The 19049-nt window shown below is 46.0% G+C and overlaps 1 protein-coding gene across 4 annotated transcripts in view; it reads right to left on the reverse strand.

The window, feature by feature from the left end:
• KIF27 (kinesin family member 27) overlaps positions 1 to 19049 on the reverse strand; it is a 342610-nt gene that overhangs the window by 273010 nt on the left and 50551 nt on the right. For all 4 annotated transcript variants that reach the window (XM_029616875.1, XM_029616884.1, XM_029616868.1 and 1 more), the window contains exon 4: positions 6453 to 7429. In XM_029616875.1, coding sequence (XP_029472735.1) covers positions 6453 to 7429 — 977 coding nt within the window. The remainder of the gene's footprint in view (positions 1 to 6452; positions 7430 to 19049) is intronic.

The raw sequence follows: 19049 nt of genomic DNA on the forward strand, positions 1-19049 counted from the left end.
CGATTTTATAACATGCGTGTACCTGCACGCATGTTATAAAATCAGGTGTCCATGTACACAGGCGTGCAAGTTTTTAAAATCTACCCCTAACTGCACTAACCACATCCCCTGGCAACAAATTCCAGAGTTTAATTGTGTGTTGAGTGAAAAAGAACTTTCTCAGATTAGTTTTAAATGTACCACATGCTAACTTCATAGAGTGCCCTCTAGTCCTTCTATTATCCGAAAGAGTAAATAACTGATTCACATTTACCTGTTCTAGACCTCTCATGATTTTAAACATCTCTATCATATCCCCCCCCCCCCCCCCCAGCCATCTCTTCTCCAAGCTGAACAGTCCTAATCTCTTTAGTCTTTCCTCATAGGGGAGCTGTTCCATACCCTTTATCATTTTGGTCACCCTTCTCTGTACCTTCTCCATCGCAACTATATCTTTTTTGAAATGCGGCGACCAGAATTGTTCACAGTATTCAAGGTGCGGTCTCACCATGGAGCGATATAGAGGCATTATGGCATTTTCCGTTTTATTCACCATTCCCTTTCTAATAATTCCCAACATTCTGTTTGCTTTCTTGACTGCCGCAGCACACTGAACCGACGATTTCAATGTGTTATCCACTATGACGCCTAGATCTCGTTCTTGGGTGGCAGCTTCTAATATGGAACCTAACATTGTGTAACTATAGCCATTTGGATGCCCAATTTTCAAGTCTCACAAGCTCCTCCTGCAATTTATCACAATCCGCTTGTGATTTAACAAGATCCTCACTCATTCTTTCTGTTCTTTCTATTCATCAAAACAATTGTCTAAGCTTAAGGATTTACTTTTGTACTTCTGTACTTTTTGAGTATTTGGATCTATTGATGATGATAGCTAAGCTTGAAGTCGTATTGTAGTAGTCATGTACAAAGATTTAGGCACCCCTGGTCAAATCACATGTTTCAATGAATCTTTAAGGGGACTTAAGCTGACACAATTTCTACATGGTACAAAGTAATACTCGGGCCTCATGTGAGCAGTCACCCTACAGTCTTTCGCCCTACAAATAGAATAATTCAAAAGTGTCCCAGTTTGCTAATACCAACTTCCTCACTTTATTCCATGGTTGTGCCTATTGATAGTAGTGTTTTTGCTATCTCTTCTTTGTTATGCTCTGACTATTCTGGGGTAACACATTTGGCTCTTTTTTTTGACTCTACGAAGTGGAACATGACATCTTTCTTTAATTTTCAGTCACCATCTCTCCTTCCCATCGCCACCCCCTGCTCCCTTGTACAGTTCAAACCCCACCCCGCCTCCCATGTGCGCTTCATCCCCTTCCCCCCGCCCTATCCCCCACACTGTCACCTCTTGTATATAATTAATTATGCCTAACTTGGTTAACCATATGTAATCTCATTTAATAACTGTGGCGCCCGTTGGCTCTACAGTAAAGTTAATTTACCTTTTAACTATCTATCCTTCCTCCACCTATCATTGTAATTTCCTTTCTCAGTTGTCTGTAAACCGACTTGATGTTTTTTACGAATGCCGGTATATAAAAGTTATAAATAAATAAATAAATAAATTTTTAATGTAAAATTACTATTTGCTATTTTTAACAGATTGAAAATACTCTGTATTAGTCACACATAAATTTAAATAACCTGACAAAGGAGTTGGTACTTTTAGAAGTTAAGATCGATTCCCAATATGACACTGCTAAAAATCAAATAGAGACTTTGGGGGTCTTCTGTAGCAGCGATTCAAACGCGAGAAGTCAAAATGATTAAAGACCTTACATTTACGGCGCGAAGACTGGAAAATGTGGAGAATTACATCAGACATTAAATTTAAGGTTCCTAAACTTTCCTAAGGTGGTGGGAGGAAGTTGTGGTTTTTGAAAACTTGGGGCATGTTGCACCAGATATGTTGCATCTGTCTTCCTTTTGACTGGTGGGACAGTGCCAGGATGCTCCCATAGGCAGTGAAGGAGATCCAACAGGACTTCATGCACTGGAATGGCCATAATTTCCTTGGGGCATCAACAAACTGTAAAACTTCCAAGGTTTTTTGACGGGTGTCCTCTTCAGTCACTAGGTTGAAGGGAATGGTTTCAGACATTTCCTTAATAAAGTTGGCAAAGGAAAGGTCTTCAGGAGGACACCACCATCTCTCTTCGGGAGGAGAAGGCTCTGAAAGTAAGTCCTCTGATGTGGATGTATCTATGTCCACATCCTCCCATGGATCATAGGGAGCTCCTGAAGGAGGGAGAATGTCAAACATTCCAGGGTGCGTAGGCATCGATGGAGGCCTCAAAGGCTTCGATGGAGGGTATACTGGCATCGAAGGAGGCTTCGATGGAATCGATGGCATCGAGGGGAACGGAGGACGTTTTGGTCTCGAGAGCCCCGATGGACCTGGAAGCAGTTCCGGCATCGATAAACCTGGAGCTGGAGTCGGACTAGAAGTTGTGTCATCTTCCTCCGATAAGCCCGAAATGGGTATCGGGAGCTGCAGAAGTCTCGATGGCCGACTCAGTGCCGATGGAATGGGCTGAGTTGGAAAAGTACAGATGAGGGTATCGAGTCGGTCCAGCAACAGTGCAAACATTGATGGTTCCAGAGTCGGTGCCGGTATGGGGGCCGGCATCAATGGCGGTTACAAGCTTCAGAAGGCATCGAGGACTGCCTGGCGGACAAGGACATCCAGTTCCTCCCTGAAAGCTGGTATAGATAGTGCAGCTACAGGGGGAGGCAGGCTAGGCGTTACTGGCCCTTCCACAGGAGTTTGTGGAGGCTCAGTATCCGGCACCGATGTCGGTGGGGAACGCCTTGGGTGCAGAGGAGAATGGGGGCTCTTCTCCCCAGGCCCTCTTCGAAGGCGGCTCGATAGCCATCGATGCCGCTTCGATGTCGGTGCCGGCACCAGGCGTGGATTCACGTTGGTGCCGATGGTGATGTTTCCCTCGGTGCTCGGTCCGGTTTTTCCCCGGCACCGAGGATAATGCTATCAATGTCCTGGATGGTGTCTGTGACGGATGGTCACAGTCTCCCTGCTGCTCCTGGCGAAGTTTGTCGGTAGATGGCAGTTTACTCGCCGGTGATGACTGGGCAGAAGTCGATGGAGTTAGTTTTAATTTAGAAAGAGACTCCATCTTGTCAAGATGAGCCAGTCTGCCTTTCGGAATCATTTGGGCACAGTCAGGACACCAGTGGACATCGTGTGAAGAGCCCAGGCACAGGACATACACATTGTGAGGGTCTGTGATGGACATTGTTCGCGGACACTCTGGGCACTTTCTAAACCTGGTCGCCATGCCGAAAAAGGTGCGAAACGATCGGTGACCTGCGGGAACAGATTGGTAAGGCGGCAGGAACTGACTGAGACATGGGAAAAGTACTCACTGAGTGTCGGAGGCAATGGAGCGCGATGGGAGATCCCTGTTAGGGAACTTTTTAAAGAAGTAAACTTCAAATCTTTCCGTGAGGAAAAAAGGTGAGAGAAATCTCACAGAGATCCTAACCCGCGAGGCAAACTGTAGCGTGGAAAAAAAGAGACTGAAGGGAGACCCCTGTGGCTACAGGGATTATGGCATGCTGGGCATGCTCAGTGTGCCAGTCAAAGTTCTAGAAACTTTGACAAAAGTATTCCGTGATAGGGCTCCGTCGGATGACATCACCCACATGTGAGGACTACCATCCTGCTTGTCCTGGGAGAATGTGAGAAATTGCAAGAGGACATTACAAAACTGGGAAACTGGGCATGCAAATGGCAAATGAAATTTAATGTGGACAAGTGCAAAGTGATGTAGATAGGGAAGAGTAACCCAGATTTTTATCACATTAAACTATGCTGATCTATATGTTCAGCAATTTTGTTTCTTATGATAGTTTCTACCATTTTGCCTTGGTCAGAAATTAGACTAGCTCATTTGTAGTTCCCTGAATCACACCTTGATCCCTTTTTAAAATTTGGTGTTACATTGGCAACCCTCCAGGCTTCAGGTACCATAGATGATGTTACTGATAGTTTACAAATTTACAATAGCAGGTCCACAATCTCATTTCTCAGTTCTATCAGCATTCTGGGATATGTACCATGGTCCAGGTGATTTACTACTCTTTAGTTTGTCAATTTGCCTTAGTACATCTTCAAGGTTCACTGAAATTTGTTTCAGCTCTTCTGAATCATTATCTTTGATTATCATTTCTGGCATGTGTATCTCTCTTACATTTTCCTCATTTAGGGCCTTATTTTCCAATATCGCATTGGTAACGCATTAGGGGGCGTTACCAATGCAAATGAGGCTTCTTTCGTGCAGTGGGGAAACATCGTGTGCGGCGATGTTTTCGCCATTCGCGAAAACGAGAGAGAGAGAGAGAGAGAGAGAGAGAGACGGGAGATGAGGAGAGATGGAGAGAGGAGACGAGAAGAGGAGAGAGTGAGAGAGAGAGAGAGGAGAGAGAGAGAGAGGAGAGAGAGAGAGAGAGAGAGAGAGAGAGAGAGAGCGAGCCTACTATAGTGCCTATGCCCTACATAGGTATTTCAATCCCTATGGGAGGGCTACCTACTAACTCGGGGTGGGGATTAGGTATGAGCGTCGGGGGTTGGGGGCCACTTTCGCATTCCACATGAGACCTACGGACAGAACAGTGGTCTCTAGTGCAGATTTACTGGCCGTCGGAGTGAGGACGCTCACTCCAAGAAGTGGTTTGGGCAACGTTCTCTCTACCTAGCTTGATGGACACTCTACCTGGGCAACAACATGCTAGGTGGAGAGAATGTTGGCCAAATCTCCGCTTGGAGTGAGCGTCCTCACTCCGACGGCCAGCAAATCTGCACTAGAGACCACTGTTCTGTCTGTAGGTCTCATGTGGAATGCGAAAGTGGCCCCCAACCCCCGACGCTCATACCTAATCCCCACCCCGAGTTAGTAGGTAGCCCTCCCATAGGGATTGAAATACCTATGTAGGGCATAGGCACTATAGTAAGGCTCGCTCTCTCTCTCTCTCTCTCTCTCTCTCGAAACAGGCTGTCTGGAGGTATCGTGGATGGCGATACTCCTTTTCTGGCCCGTAGCGCAGTCCATAACGCGAGGTTGGAGTTGTAGTTATTAGCCGCGCTAGCAGCCACGCTAACACTGCGGCTGTTTCGCCGCACACGATACACAGGTTCCCGCTTTACATATGCTCCGCCCCAACTCCGCCCCCTGAATACCAAATGACTAATTTGCATTCGCAAATCGCGTTAACAGCTGTTAACGCGATTTGCGAATTTATCGCACGCGGTAAAGTGCTTGGAAAATGAGGCCCTTAGTCTCTCTGCTATGGCTTTGTCATCCCTAAGTGCCCCTTTTACCCCGTGATCATCTAATGATCCAACTGACTCCCTCACAGGCTTTTTACCTTGAATGTACCTGAAAACGTTTTTATTGAGTTTTTGCTTTCCTGGCAAGCTTCTTTTCAAATTATCTTTGCCTTCCTTATCAATGCTTTGCATCTGATTTGTCAGTGCTTATGCTGTTTCCTACTTTCTTCTTTTGGATCCCTTTTCCATATTTGAAAGATGCTCTTTTAGATATTATAGCCTCTCTCACCTCACCTTTTAACAATGCTGGTAGTCATTTAGCCTTCCTTCCACCTTTTCCAATGTGTGGAATACATCTGGTCTGGGCTTCCAAGATGGTATTTTTAAATAACATCCATGCCTGAGCTAAACTCTTAACATTTGCAGTTTCTCCTTTCAGTTTTTTCCTAACCATTTTCCTCATTTTAGCATAATTATCTTTCTGAAAGTTAAATGCAGTCACAGTAGATTTCTTTTTTGCACTTCCTCCAGTTATTAAGTCAAATTTGATAATGTTGCTCCTGCTGTGGCACCAACCTACAGGAGCAGTTATTTGGAAAAAAAAAATTTAGAACAGGTTCTGGGAACCCTTGTGCACTGACAAGCCTAGTGGTACCCTGACCCATGCATGGGTTTCCATTGTAACAGGAAACCTGTGCAGGAGTTGAAGGAAGGGCACTACTGGGCCTGGTGGTGCAACACAGCTCCCAGGTCCCGTACTGTTTCTTTTTTCAAATGGCTGTTACTGTTGTGGGCCAGCTCCCTCCCACCTCCCCCATGGGCACTGCCTTATGAAATCTGACCCGAAGAATTTAATAAAAAAGATATGCACTGGATAAATGGAAGTCTCCCACTAGAGATAGTGCAGAACAAAACAGTAACAGAATTTAAGAAAGTTTGGGATAAGAACAGAGGATCTTTAGATGTATGGATATAACTATAAATCCTGAGATCAGAATCTTTAGTATTTCAACAGGAATGGACAGACTATATGGGCCTTGTGATCTTTATTTAACATTTACTATGTTTTCGCTGGCTCAATAAAAAATGTAAAACATCCAACGTATCCTACTTTTGCCAATACAGTAACAAACATTCGAACCAACAGGACATACACAAATACCTGACATTTCTTTAGTTCTCTCTTCAGTTGCAGTATTGTAATATGATATGGCTCTTCTCTGCCATTTCCTATCCCACTGTCAATCCCAGGTGTAGGTGGCATTTCCATTCTTAGTCCCTCTGCCATACTGAGCCAGTCTTGCAACCTGAGCTGTTGGCTTCGTCTCATTTTAACCATGTCTTTCAAGTCAATCAGGAATGTAAAGGCTTCTTCAACACAGTTCCGGTAGTTGAAGCACTCCAACTGGAGCTGGGCAAGTTGTTCTTCAAGCGAACGGATTCTGGCTTTCTCCAAACTCCAATCTTGTGACACCTGGCTTGCTTGAGCCATCACACTAGCCCGCTGGTTCTGCAAAGCTTCACGTAATGCCTTGATCTCAAGTTCCATTTCATCCATCCGGTCCCAGTCAGGGTTGTAGTTCACAATCGGCTTGTTTTTAATATTTCTGGCTCGGTTAGCATATTTGAGAGTGTTTAAAGACTCATCAAAATCAGAGGAAGATGGGCTAATGCAAGCAATCATGACAGTTTTGGCATTTCCTCCTAAAGAGTCTTTGAGAATACGAGTAATCTTAGCATCTCTATATGGGATGTGAGCACTTTTTCGTTTTGGGTCACCAAGAGCACTGATCACATTTCCCAAAGCCAGCAAGCCACTGTTGATCTGTATGGACTCTTTGAATCGTTCTCCAGTGTTTCCAGTTTTGGTCACTCTTTCTGACCCTGCCAAGTCCACAAAGTGAAATTTAGATGAGATCATCTGAACTGATCCCAACAACCCATCTACAACAGTTTCTGAATTCTTCTGGGGTTCCTTTGGTCGCTGTTGGTAAATACTGATGGTGAAAATGGCATGAGATCGACTGGAGTGCTCATTCATCTGTGTAGTGCCTGTGTGGCGTGCTGCATTCCCAGTTTCCAAGAGGCTCATCAACTCATCTGCACTCTCCACTTGACACTCCTTAGCACCGACAATCACTTGGAATGAAACACAAAATAAATAAATAAATAAAAAGAAGATTTTAGCACTTTCATTTACACTACAAATTTTGCAGTTTTGAAGTCTTCAATGCTATATTATGCCTACTTGCAATGAAATGGATATCTAGGAAACAGTGGGTTACTCACAATTTCTAAATCCAGCAAGTTTATAAAAACAAAGTGTACTCATCTCTTGGTGCCTAGCAAGAAAAATATTTGCATCACCAATTACCATGTAATTTGGCATAATGTGGCAATATTTATTTGTAAAAGCCCAGGACGAGGATAAAACGAATACTTCATATTAGTCAAAGATGTATTAGTGTGACTGTGTAGGGAAGAGTATTGGAGTAGGTAGGTACCACACATGATTTAGCAGGGAATGAATTAAAAACCTGCCAGACTTGAGTTGTAAGTACAACTTGTGCTTGTGCCAGGAGATCCACTTGTCCCCAATTAGGAGTACTGATTGAGGAAGATTAAATTATGGTTTCTTATACATCAAGGGTCTTAATCATCTAACATTAACAATAGATGCAATAAGATGATATGATGTGAACAAACACATGGAACTAGGTGCATACCATCAAACCTAATGTGTTTCATGGCAACAGAAATGTCTCAAAGGAATTTAAAAAAAAAATACTGATAACACTGGGGAATTTCAACAGGTTTCAGCTAGAGTCCCCCTACCTCCTGTGCCAAAATAAGTGCTGGTTACTACTCCGACCCCTTCACTTACTCCATTTGTGGGGGTCCCCTGCAGTGAAAGGGGCAGGAGGGATGATTACATGCCTCCTGCCCATGGGTTGTCCCTTTGAAATGGCATCAATCAACCTTGAAATGATGCTGATCAGCCCTGAGACTGACGTCATGGTGACATAAAAATGGCACTGGACTCAGGGATGGCTGGTGCCATTTTGTTGTATAGCTATACAACAAAATGGTGCTGGCCAGCCATCAGACTGGCACCATTTATAAGATTCACTATAGTGCTGGTTTAGGGGCTGACCAGCGCCTTTTGAAAGGGGACGATGCTGGGGCAGGGAAAAAGTAGGCATTCCTCTTGCCTCTTTTACTGCAAAAGATCCCTATGGACAGGGCAAGTAGGGGCTGGGTTGGTTCTCGGCTCTCAGTACCTTTTAGGGAGAGGGAGGGGGGTCAAAGGAGCCCGGGACTTCAGGAAAACCTATTTTGTGTAGGGTGGGGGGAGGGCAAGGTTGAAGCCTTGGGCTACCTTTTTTTTTTTTTTTTTTTTTAGGAGGGCAGCCCCAGGGACCCCCAGGGAAGCCTATGGGAGGCCCCAGAGGCCCTCTTTGGTCACTGGCAGGTTGGCTCTCCAGTGGGCTAGGCTTATTTCCCTCTTTGGCCACTGGTGAGTGAGCTCCATCAGCAGCCCAGAGCTCCTTCCCTCTAGGCAGTCAGTGGCTCGGTGGGTGAGCATGCACACAGTCCAGGACAGACAGACAACATTCTGAACCTGTACCACAAGCATATTATTAGACAGATAATATAGATAATTATTAATTTCTAGTGGAGGAAAAACAAACACCAATGCCATCACTTATGTATGTAACAGCTTGTTTCATAGCAATAGCAGAACAATTCAGTTTCAAAACATGTTGCATTCTTGAATCAGTCTAGAGTATGTACACAGACAAATATCTTGAAACTGAAGCTGTCTAATAAGAACAAGCATGAAATGTTCAAATTTAAAAAAACCCCACAACAACACATTTTTCTCTAGAATATATTAAAGCAAAACCAAAAATGCAGGTGGGGGGAGAAATAACAATTATAGTCTTCCTTATTTATTTATTTATTTATAAAAATGTCTAGGCTGCCTAGGCTAGAATGTTCATGGCAAGATTTTGTATTTTTATTTTTTTCAAGGATTAGCATGGTTCTACCTTCTGCTTTACTTCAGAATTTATTTCTGGCTCTTTCTTTCTTTCTTCATATAAAAGTTAATCTTTCTTTCTTCATATAAAAGTTAATGATTTTATTAATTTCAAAAACAATAATAAAACTGTGGCACTAAATCCCAGCCTCCCCACAACTCAAACTGTTTTAGTGCATGAATTACAATGTCATCATTCATACAAAACACAAAATATTAGAATCAAAAATATTAAACAAATAAATTCTGCCAGCAGCACAGTACCTGTACTCTAGCTTTTTTAATATTTATAATACAATACCCTCAGCTTTAATGCTTCCTGGCAACTTACTTACTTAAGACTCCACTACAGGTTTTCATCTGAAGGGTAAAGCTCATAGGGATAATATAAATATAAGCATATTTAGTAAAAAGCATTTTGGTTTTGCTTTCATAAAAATACTTAGAGGCATATAACCATTTTTTTGTTTTTATTAAACCTTTGAGTACCAGCAGTTCATTTTACAAAATAATATTTATCCACTAGCAATTAGAACTAGTTAGCAGAGTTGCTTATCTGTAACAGGATGCTTATTGGATGCAGCCCGGCTCAGAACTTTGATCTCAAAGACTCTAGAACTTTCAAACATAACTACAGCTGCACATGCTCAGTAGGTTATTGCCCTGCCCCTTAGGCAGAGTCCCTCAGTCCATGACATAGCTAATACATGGAGAAACCAACTCCCAAGGGAGGTGGGTGCGTTTCGTGAGAATTGACATCCTGTTGTCCTCAGAGATCACCTATTACAGGTAAGCAACTCTGCTTTCTCCAAGGACAAGCAAGATGACAGTCCTCATATATGGGCAATTCTTGCACAAGACAAAGCTAGGAATCCCACAGTGCTGAAAGCACCACCTTTCTCCCATTTGCTTGTAAGGCAACCGACCCAAAAACAGGTCTCGGTGGTAAAAGAGTTGGGTTCTACTAAAAGAAAACCATAGAAAAGACTGAGACACAAATCCCCAATGCGTAGCAGAGGCGCCTAAGGCAAGGGAGTGATGCGAATGTCAGCAAGAAACATACTTTGCATCATGGAAAATATTACAAACAGGTTTCAGATCAGCAAACTCTGACAATGACAGAAGGATACTGGAAAAGGCCTAGAGAAACAACCAAGAGAAGAATTCTTGGATGAAGACCGCATAGTTTTCTTTGGTGTCACAAGACCATCTTCAGATGGTCCAAAACACGGCAGCCAGAATATTGACAAACACAAGGAAAAGAGAACACATATCTCCCATCCTCAAAGACCTACACTGGCTGCCAATTCACTACAGAATCATACATAAGTCCATTACCACTATCTACAAAGCCATCCATCACCATGCTCCACTCAACCTACAAATCCCATTCAGAAAATATACCTCCACCAGACCCATCAGAGAGGCTTATAAAGAATCTCTACAAGTACCACACACCAAAACTGCTCAACATATAACCTTTAGAGACCGGGCCTTCTCTACAGCAGGACCACCACTATGGAACTCCATCCCACCGGATCTTCGACAGGAACCATGCCTGCTAACTTTCAGAAAAAGGCTTAAGACGTGGTTGTTTAAGCAAGCCTTTCCAGACCACAACTGATCCCTAATTCACCGACAACCACAGTCAGACAGTCTTAGAACATTGTAAACAAGTGCTCTTCTGTTAAATTCCTCTCGCCTTTTTCTCCTTCTCCCAATTTTAAACATCCCTGTTTTATTGTAACTTCAGAGCTTTTCCTCACTTGTTACAGTTCTTTGTTAATTTCATTTTACACCCCTTGTTAAATATAAACCAGCATGATGTGAACTTTATCGCGAATGCCGGTATATAAAAACACTAAATAAATAAAATAAAACCGAAAAACCAACTGAGGAGAGAGCCCTCCAGAAACAAACTGCAGTTCACTGGTATCTGAAGAACATTTGCAGAAGTGTGCCCCATGTTTAACTGATGCACAATGGGCAGAAAAACCCAAGCAACGCTTGGAAGAAGAATCAGTCTGTAGCGGACCCTACCTACCAAAGTACCAGACATAGCTGACCACGAAGGTTAGCATCAAGAGAGTCAGGGAATGAAAGGCAATCCCTGAAAATGGGATCACTAGCCCAAACCCCCCAGAATGGAGTTAAGCTAGGCTTGAAGCTCATCCACATTGCACCCTGTCAAGAGTAGGTCTATCCATCCTGTCTACAGGATAGCTCAGGTGAGCAGGAAGGCACTTTGGACAACCCAGTGAAGTATGAAAATCTAAAGGCAGTACTGGCCAGAACTTGGCAAAAAAACAAAACAAAACAGGGAAAAGGTGGTGTATAATCAATGTCCTAGCTTTTCTTCCCCTCCCCCGACATTTCAACTGGAAGTCAGAAGACGCGAAGAACACAAGGAGGCAGACTGCTGGGCTGCAAGGGTAAGAAAAAGCTGCTAGGCTGTATATCTTAACCCCAACCAAATAACTCACTGCCAATTCCTGCTGTTATGCCCGTCGGTTGCAGAAGGCTGCGACCACATGTACATACTTCCTGCACTGCTCTCCTGCCCTTCCCGGGTCTGCTCGCAGCTCGGGCCAATCTCCATCACCGCGTTCCTTGGGACTCCTCGTGGCGGCCTGGATGCCACCGCCACCCACCTCGACTTCGGGCCTTCTTAGGCGCGCGCACGTGCCACCGGGCCCTCCTTTGAAGCCTCTTCGGCGGGAACCTCGGGGGCATCCCTGGTTGATGATGTCATCGGACCTGTGTATTTAAGCTCCACCTTCGCCCTCAGCGAGCGACTTGGCAACAAGTTCCGTACATCTCTTCGATTACTGCCTTCGTGTTCCTGTGACTATGCTATCGGGCTTGTGGACTTGGACCCTGTCTGGTACCACTCCTCGGCGGCCAGTGTGCGCATCGGGGTCTCGCTCTCCTAGCCTACCCCGCTCCTTCAGCTGGCTCCACGCCTCCTGGGTCCTACCCTGCAAGTCCTCCCACTCCTCGGGACTACCCCTGGAACATCTCTACAATCTGTGAATTCTACAACAGGGTTTCCCAGCTCCTTGGGGGGTGTGCCTGCACCCTATTCAAGACTGTCTGCGCCTCCCCGCTCCTTGGGGCCGCGCCTATGTGTTACTCAAGTGACTGTCAGAGCTTCCCTGCTCCTCGGGGTAGCATTCTCCTGCTTCTCTGTGACTGTCAACTCCTCACCGCTCCTCGGGGTCGCGTCTACGTGCTATTCCGAGACTGCCTGCACTCCTCCGCTCTTCGGGGTTGTGCATACGTCACCAGCAGAGGTTTGGCTCGGGCTTCCCAGCTCAGCAGGTTGGCCTACACATTACATCACCATCCTCTACGCTGAGCAGCTCTTCCCCTCGGGGTTGCCTCTCCGGAGTACCTCCTGCACGGCCAGTCTCATGCCTCCTGCTCTGCGGCCTGTCTGGTGCCTTCCCCTCCGGGGTCCCTGCCCAGATACTGCCTCTGGCCTGTCTTCCTATTGGGGTAACCTCCTGGCTCCTCGGCACCTCTCCATAGCTTCATCCAGAGCTCCCCACTGTGTCTGACCTCGCCTCCCAATGGTGTGAACCTGTGGGGTCCCCTCCCCACAGCTGGCAACAACTCACATCTCGGGCCAAGGGCCCACATACCCACAAATCATAGCGCCAGCAGTCTGGTTCCACCCTGGTTAAGGTGGAGCCCAACCCTTCGGAAGAGACTCCCCCTTCCCCAAAGGTTTCCCCAGTTCCTAACAAAACTGAATCCCTCTTCCTTGCACCATCATCTCATCCACGCATTGAGACTCCGGAGCTCTGCCTGCCTCTGGTGACCTGCGTGTGGAACAGGGAGCATTTCAGAGAATGCTACCCTGGAGGTTCTGGATTTAAGCTTTCTACCTAAGAGCCTAAATTTGGCTTCCAGAACCTCCCTCCCACATTTTCCTATGTCGTTGGTGCCCACTTGTACCACGACAGCCGGCTTCTCCCCAGAACTGTCTAAAATCCTATCTAGGTGACGCGTGAGGTCCGCCACCTTCGCACCAGGTAGGCATGTTACCAGGCAATCCTCATGCCCACCAACCACCCAGCTGTCTACATTCCTAATGATCGAATCACCAACTATGACGGCCGACCTAACCCTTCCCTCCTGGGCAGTAGGCCTTGGGGAGATATCGTCGGTGCGAAAGGACAATGCATCACCTGGAGAGCAGGTCCTTGCTAAAGGTTCCTTTCCTGCTGCACCTGGTTGATGCTCTCCAATCATGAGACCTTCTTCCTCCAAGGCAGCACCAGGGCTGCCAGTCTGAAGTTGGGATTTGGCTACTATGTCCCTGAAGGTCTCATCTATATACCTCTCTGTCTGCCTCAGCTCCTCACACATAGTCCTCTTCTGAGAGAGGGGAAGACTCCCGACACTACCCTCCTGGTATCCACTCCCATAGGGGTTTGACCAGTAACACAGTCTTAGATCAGTCATGTAGCTGTGGCGCACAACCTATTGTGCTCACCACGAGGAAAACACACACACACATACCCTAGAGGGCAATTGGAAGAATAGTGCCCTCTGCTTTAAAAGCGAGATGACCATTACTCATACAGTGTTATCCCATCCTGCAGATGGTGGCACATCTATGAACCCACTTGCCGTGCTTGTGGGTAGAATCCCACGCACAGCAAATATCGAGCACCACTTATTAGAGTTGGTGGCTGCGTACTCCTAAAAAGCAATCACAGAGTGTGTGAAGGCGCCCTCCTCGCCAGTGTCCCCTAGCACCCTATGGTGCAAAACTGATGAGGAAGCTGATACCTTGATGCGACGATGGCAGAACCCTGACATGGCTGTGCACAGCGCCAACAAAGAGGAGTCAGTCTATCAGCGCCTGAGGCGCTTGAAGGAGTAGATAACCTCCGCTGTACCCATCATGCATGCTTTGCTCTATCATCACGCTAACTCCTAATGGAGTCAACAGGAGCAATGTGATGGCAGCTTCCTCAGTACCAATGGGGCTCTGATTAATGTGTGGTGGTGGATGACGTTCTCCCCTTGGTATCCCCAGTACCCGATAATGCTCCAAGAGGCTAAAGACAGCCCTTGAAAAGGCATTGTGAATGCTCACCATCCTTTCTATCAATTAACAGCAGCAGGGAAGTCCATAGTAACCGACGGTGCCCTTGGTGCTCTGTGGTAGTGTCCTGCGGCATCCAACTGGGTCCACTTGTGCCCACTGTGGTAATGGCACCCATGGTGTCCATAGCACTCACCAACTATGGACCGCATCAATGACACCAAACAATGCCACATACAGGGCTTCAACAACGCTTAACCACACTGCAGGCTTGACCAGTTCGATGGTATACAGTGCCATCAACAATGCCCCAGGCACTTGCAGACATCAACAGTCGGGTGCTACCCACAGCCTTCGGTGCCCAAAGGCACTGATAACTCGCCAACACTGAAGTCTGAAATTTTTCGAGGGTCAAAGGCACTGATGGAGACCCTGGTGCCTAAAGGTGTCAATGGATGTGTGGTCCCGAGGACACCAGTAACGCCTGAAGGCAGAGGCTCTGTGGCCCCAACACATCATAGACTTACCACATCGGTGCCCAAAGGAACCGATGACTGTCAGCACTATTAACAGTTCCCTTTGGCTCACCAATACAACAGAGGGTGACAATGCTGCGAGCTCAGTGGTGTCCCTTGCCAGCACCCATGGCTGATGATAGCCTCGACAGCAACCCTAGCGCTCATCAGCACTGATGGTGCTCAAAGTCCAGCAGGGCCTCTGATGCCCCACAATCCCTGTGGCTCAAGACCCCCAAGATCATTGGCATCCATGGAGCCCGACAGCCGTAAGTTAGTGATGGGACAGCATGATGCCCCTTCTGGACACCACAAAGGGGCTTTGAGGGCACCATACCACTGCGCTCTCTGGATACCTCGAAGCTTCAGGGTGCCTCGGGTTGATGGCAACCCCTGCACTCGACAGCACCAAGGTCATCCACGGTCCAAAGCCACTGTCGCCCAAGGGGATTGCTGGCAAACAAGCTCAATGGCCTCCACGGCGGCCCTGTATCTCGATGGCATCGAGGATGGCCCTGCGGGCAGTCCCACACTTTGATGGCATCGAGGCGGCCACGCATCTCAATGCCCTTGAAGGTAGCCACAGTATCGAGGGCGGCCACACACCTAGATGACATAGAGGGCAGCCACACACCTCAATGGCATCGAGGGCATCTATGATGGCTTTGAGAATGATCATGGCACTTGATGGCAGTCCTGGTCCAAGACTTGGTCTGGACTGCGACACTAGAGGTTGGTGCCACTACTCTGCCACATCGAGGCTCATAGCACTCGATGATCTCAGGTCGATGCTGTTTCTCTGGTGCATCAAGATCCCATGGGGCTTCTATGGTGCCTGCCAATGCCTGCGGCACAGAATGCCCAGCCAGCACACTTGACAGCATGCATGGTGCTTGATGGCACCCAAGGTCGATGGCTTTACAGCGTCGACTTTGGTCACACATCTTGATATCATCGAGGGCTCCCAACACGATGATGGGTCAAGGGTGACCATGGCACTCAGTGACATCCTGGTCCTCAACCCTGTCCTGACATTGATACATCAGACCATTGGTGCACTGGCACGGGTGTATACAGGCAACCATTACTGGGCATGGCATCAAAGGTGCAACAACAGTGCTGCTTGCCCAGGCTCCTGCTCACCCTCTGTCACAAGGAGAACGCACTGCCATCACAGGCAAGCAGGAGGGGATTCTTCGTCATCCATTGCTCCTGCCCATGGAGAACAGCTCCTTAGAATGTGAGGAGGATGAGCTCTCCCCTCCGCCACACACACACACATACATCACAGGATGCATTCTTGATTCCATGGAGGGACAGCCCATTCCACTGATCTCACGAACAATCCAGAAATGTATAGAGGACAAGGCGGATTTAATCCTTCATGAAAACACTCGAACATTGGGAAAACTGCCTCCAAAAAATCAACTGCCTCCTCTCTAGCCTAAACCTGATATTAAATGCATCCAAGACCGAACTTCTGCTCATCTCACCAGAAAATAGTAACACCACCTCAACTCCACCAGCCAACCCACATACCACCCAAGTGAGAGAATTAGGAGTTATAATCGACAACCGGCTGAATTTGAAATCATTTATCAACCAAACAACTAAGGACTGTTTTCCATAAACTCCAGGTGCTGAAAAGGATAAAACCTCTCTTCCACTCTCAAGATTTCAGAACGATTCTACAAGCAATTATTTTCTCAAAGACAGATTACTGTAATTCTATCTTACTAGGCCTCCCTTCATCTTACACCAAACCGCTTCAGATGGTCCAAAACGCGGCAGCAAGAATTCTGACAAACACTAGGAGAAGAGAACACATATCACTTATCCTAAAAAACCTACTCTGGCTCCCAATTCACTTCAGAATCATCTACAAGTCCATCACCATTATATATAAAGCCATCCATTACCATGCTCCACTAGACCTACAATTCCCGCTCAGACAACATACCTCCTCAAGACCCACTAGAGAAGCATATAGAGGATCACTCCAGGTACCTCATACCAAAACCACTCAGCATCTAACTTTGAGAAACCGGGCCTTCTCAACAGCTGGACCTTCAATATGGAATTCCATTCTGCCTGATCTCCGACAGGAGCCTTGCCTTCCAACCTTCAGAAAAAGACTTAAGACTTGGCTGTTTAAACAAGCATTTCTGGACTCCAACTAAATCTCACCTCATCAACATCTATAGTACAGCCATTGCAGTTCATTGTAAATAATTCTTCTGTCAAATGTTAATTTTCTACTGTCTTTCTCTCGCCTCCCAGTTTTGATCATCCTTGTTCATTGTAACTGCATTCTTTCCTCGCACAGGTTCCTGTTTTAAGTTCTTTGTTTTCACCCCCCTGTTTATCTGTAAACCAGCATGATGTGATTGTATCATGAATGCCGGTATATAAAAACCCTAAATAAATAAAAATAAATAAAATCCTCATCGCGCCTACCTGGCCGAGACAACCTTGGTATGCTTATCTTCTTCATCTTTCGATCAGTCCACTGATGTCTCTAATCAACGACCCCTTTCTCCTTACTCAGGACAGAGGGAATCTGATTCACCCCATGCAGTCGTCTCTTCACTTGACAGCATGGAGGTTGAATGGCAAGTATTGAACGTACTAGATTTCCCTCCTATTATCACGGACGTTTTGATTGCAGCCAGGAAACCTTCCACCAGAAAGAATTATGCTTTCAAGTGGAAAAGATATTCTAATTGGTAAAACCACCGAAGGATTGACCCTTTTTCTTGTCCTCCAAAAGCACTACCATCCTATCTGCATGGCTTATCCCTCTCAGGTCTAGCAGTAATATCCATCCGGGTTCACCTCAGTGCTATAGCAGCTTACCACTCCACAAATAATGGCTGCTCCATTTCTTCTCATCCTCTAATTTCAAAATTCATGAAAGGCTTATATCACACTTGCACCTGCCTATTCAAAAACCTATAGTTCCATGGGATGTCAATCTAGTCCTAGATTGAATCTAGTCCTAGAAGCACTGATGAAACCTCCATTTGAACCCATTTGAACCTGGAAGGTTCTTTTCTTGGTAGCCATCATTTCAGCGAGAAGAATAAGTGAACTACAAGCACTAGTAGTCAACTTCCCTTATCTACAATTTCACCATGATAAAGTCTTACTACGGACTCACCCTACCTTTCTACCAAAGGTGGTCTCAGCCTTTCATTTGAACGAAACAATCTCCTTACCAGTCTTTTAATCTAAACCACATTCTGTTGACCGTCAAAGAGCTCTTCATACACTGGACTGTAAGAGAGTTTTGGCCTATTACAAAAACAGGTCTCAACCAATAGGGCGTTTCTCTCAATTATTTGTATCTTTTAACCCAAACAACCCGGGACAACCAGTCTCTAAAGAACTTTATCAAACTGGCTCACTGCTTGCATCCAATTCTGTTACTTCCAGAAGTCGGTTCTTCTAACAACAATTTCACCACCAATTTTAGGGCTCATCAAATCAGAGCCACTGCCACTTCAATAGCACATATCCAGGGCGTGCCTATCCAAGACATCTGCAAGGCGGCGACCTGGTCTTCCATTCACACTTTTACTTCACACTATTGCCTTAATCAGCAATCCGCAGTGGATTCATCGTTAGGATCGGCAATTCTTCATACTGTTAAAAACTTGTAATGGCTGTCCACAATCCATAGGTTATTTAAAAAAAAAAAAAATTTTTTTCAAGAACCTTCTTATGCAACCTATGAGCTTGGGACTCCCATGTTGCACGGCTAAATGCCCTGCTTATCGACGAAAAAAAGCAAGTTTGCTTACCGTAAACAGTGTTTTCCATAGATAGCAGGGAATTTAGCCATGCAATCCCTCCCACCTCCCTGGACAGCCATTTCATTTCAACACCTGCACTCACTGAGGAGACGGCTCGAGGAGCGTGGGAATGCCGGTGCATGTGCACTTCAAAGCTCTTCGAGCTAAGAGAGTAAGCTCCGCCTCGTGACATCACGGATGACATCACCCACGCTGCATGGCTAAATTCCCTGCTATCTATGGAAAACACTGTTTATGGTAAGCAAACTTGCTTTTACATGAGTGACCAAAGCTACAAAGTGTGGTTGCACTATGGATGTATACAATGCCTTTGAAAGGAACAAAAAAA

This window comes from Rhinatrema bivittatum, chromosome 1 (genome assembly GCF_901001135.1).
Source record: "Rhinatrema bivittatum chromosome 1, aRhiBiv1.1, whole genome shotgun sequence".
In the NCBI taxonomy this organism is placed as follows: domain Eukaryota; kingdom Metazoa; phylum Chordata; class Amphibia; order Gymnophiona; family Rhinatrematidae; genus Rhinatrema; species Rhinatrema bivittatum.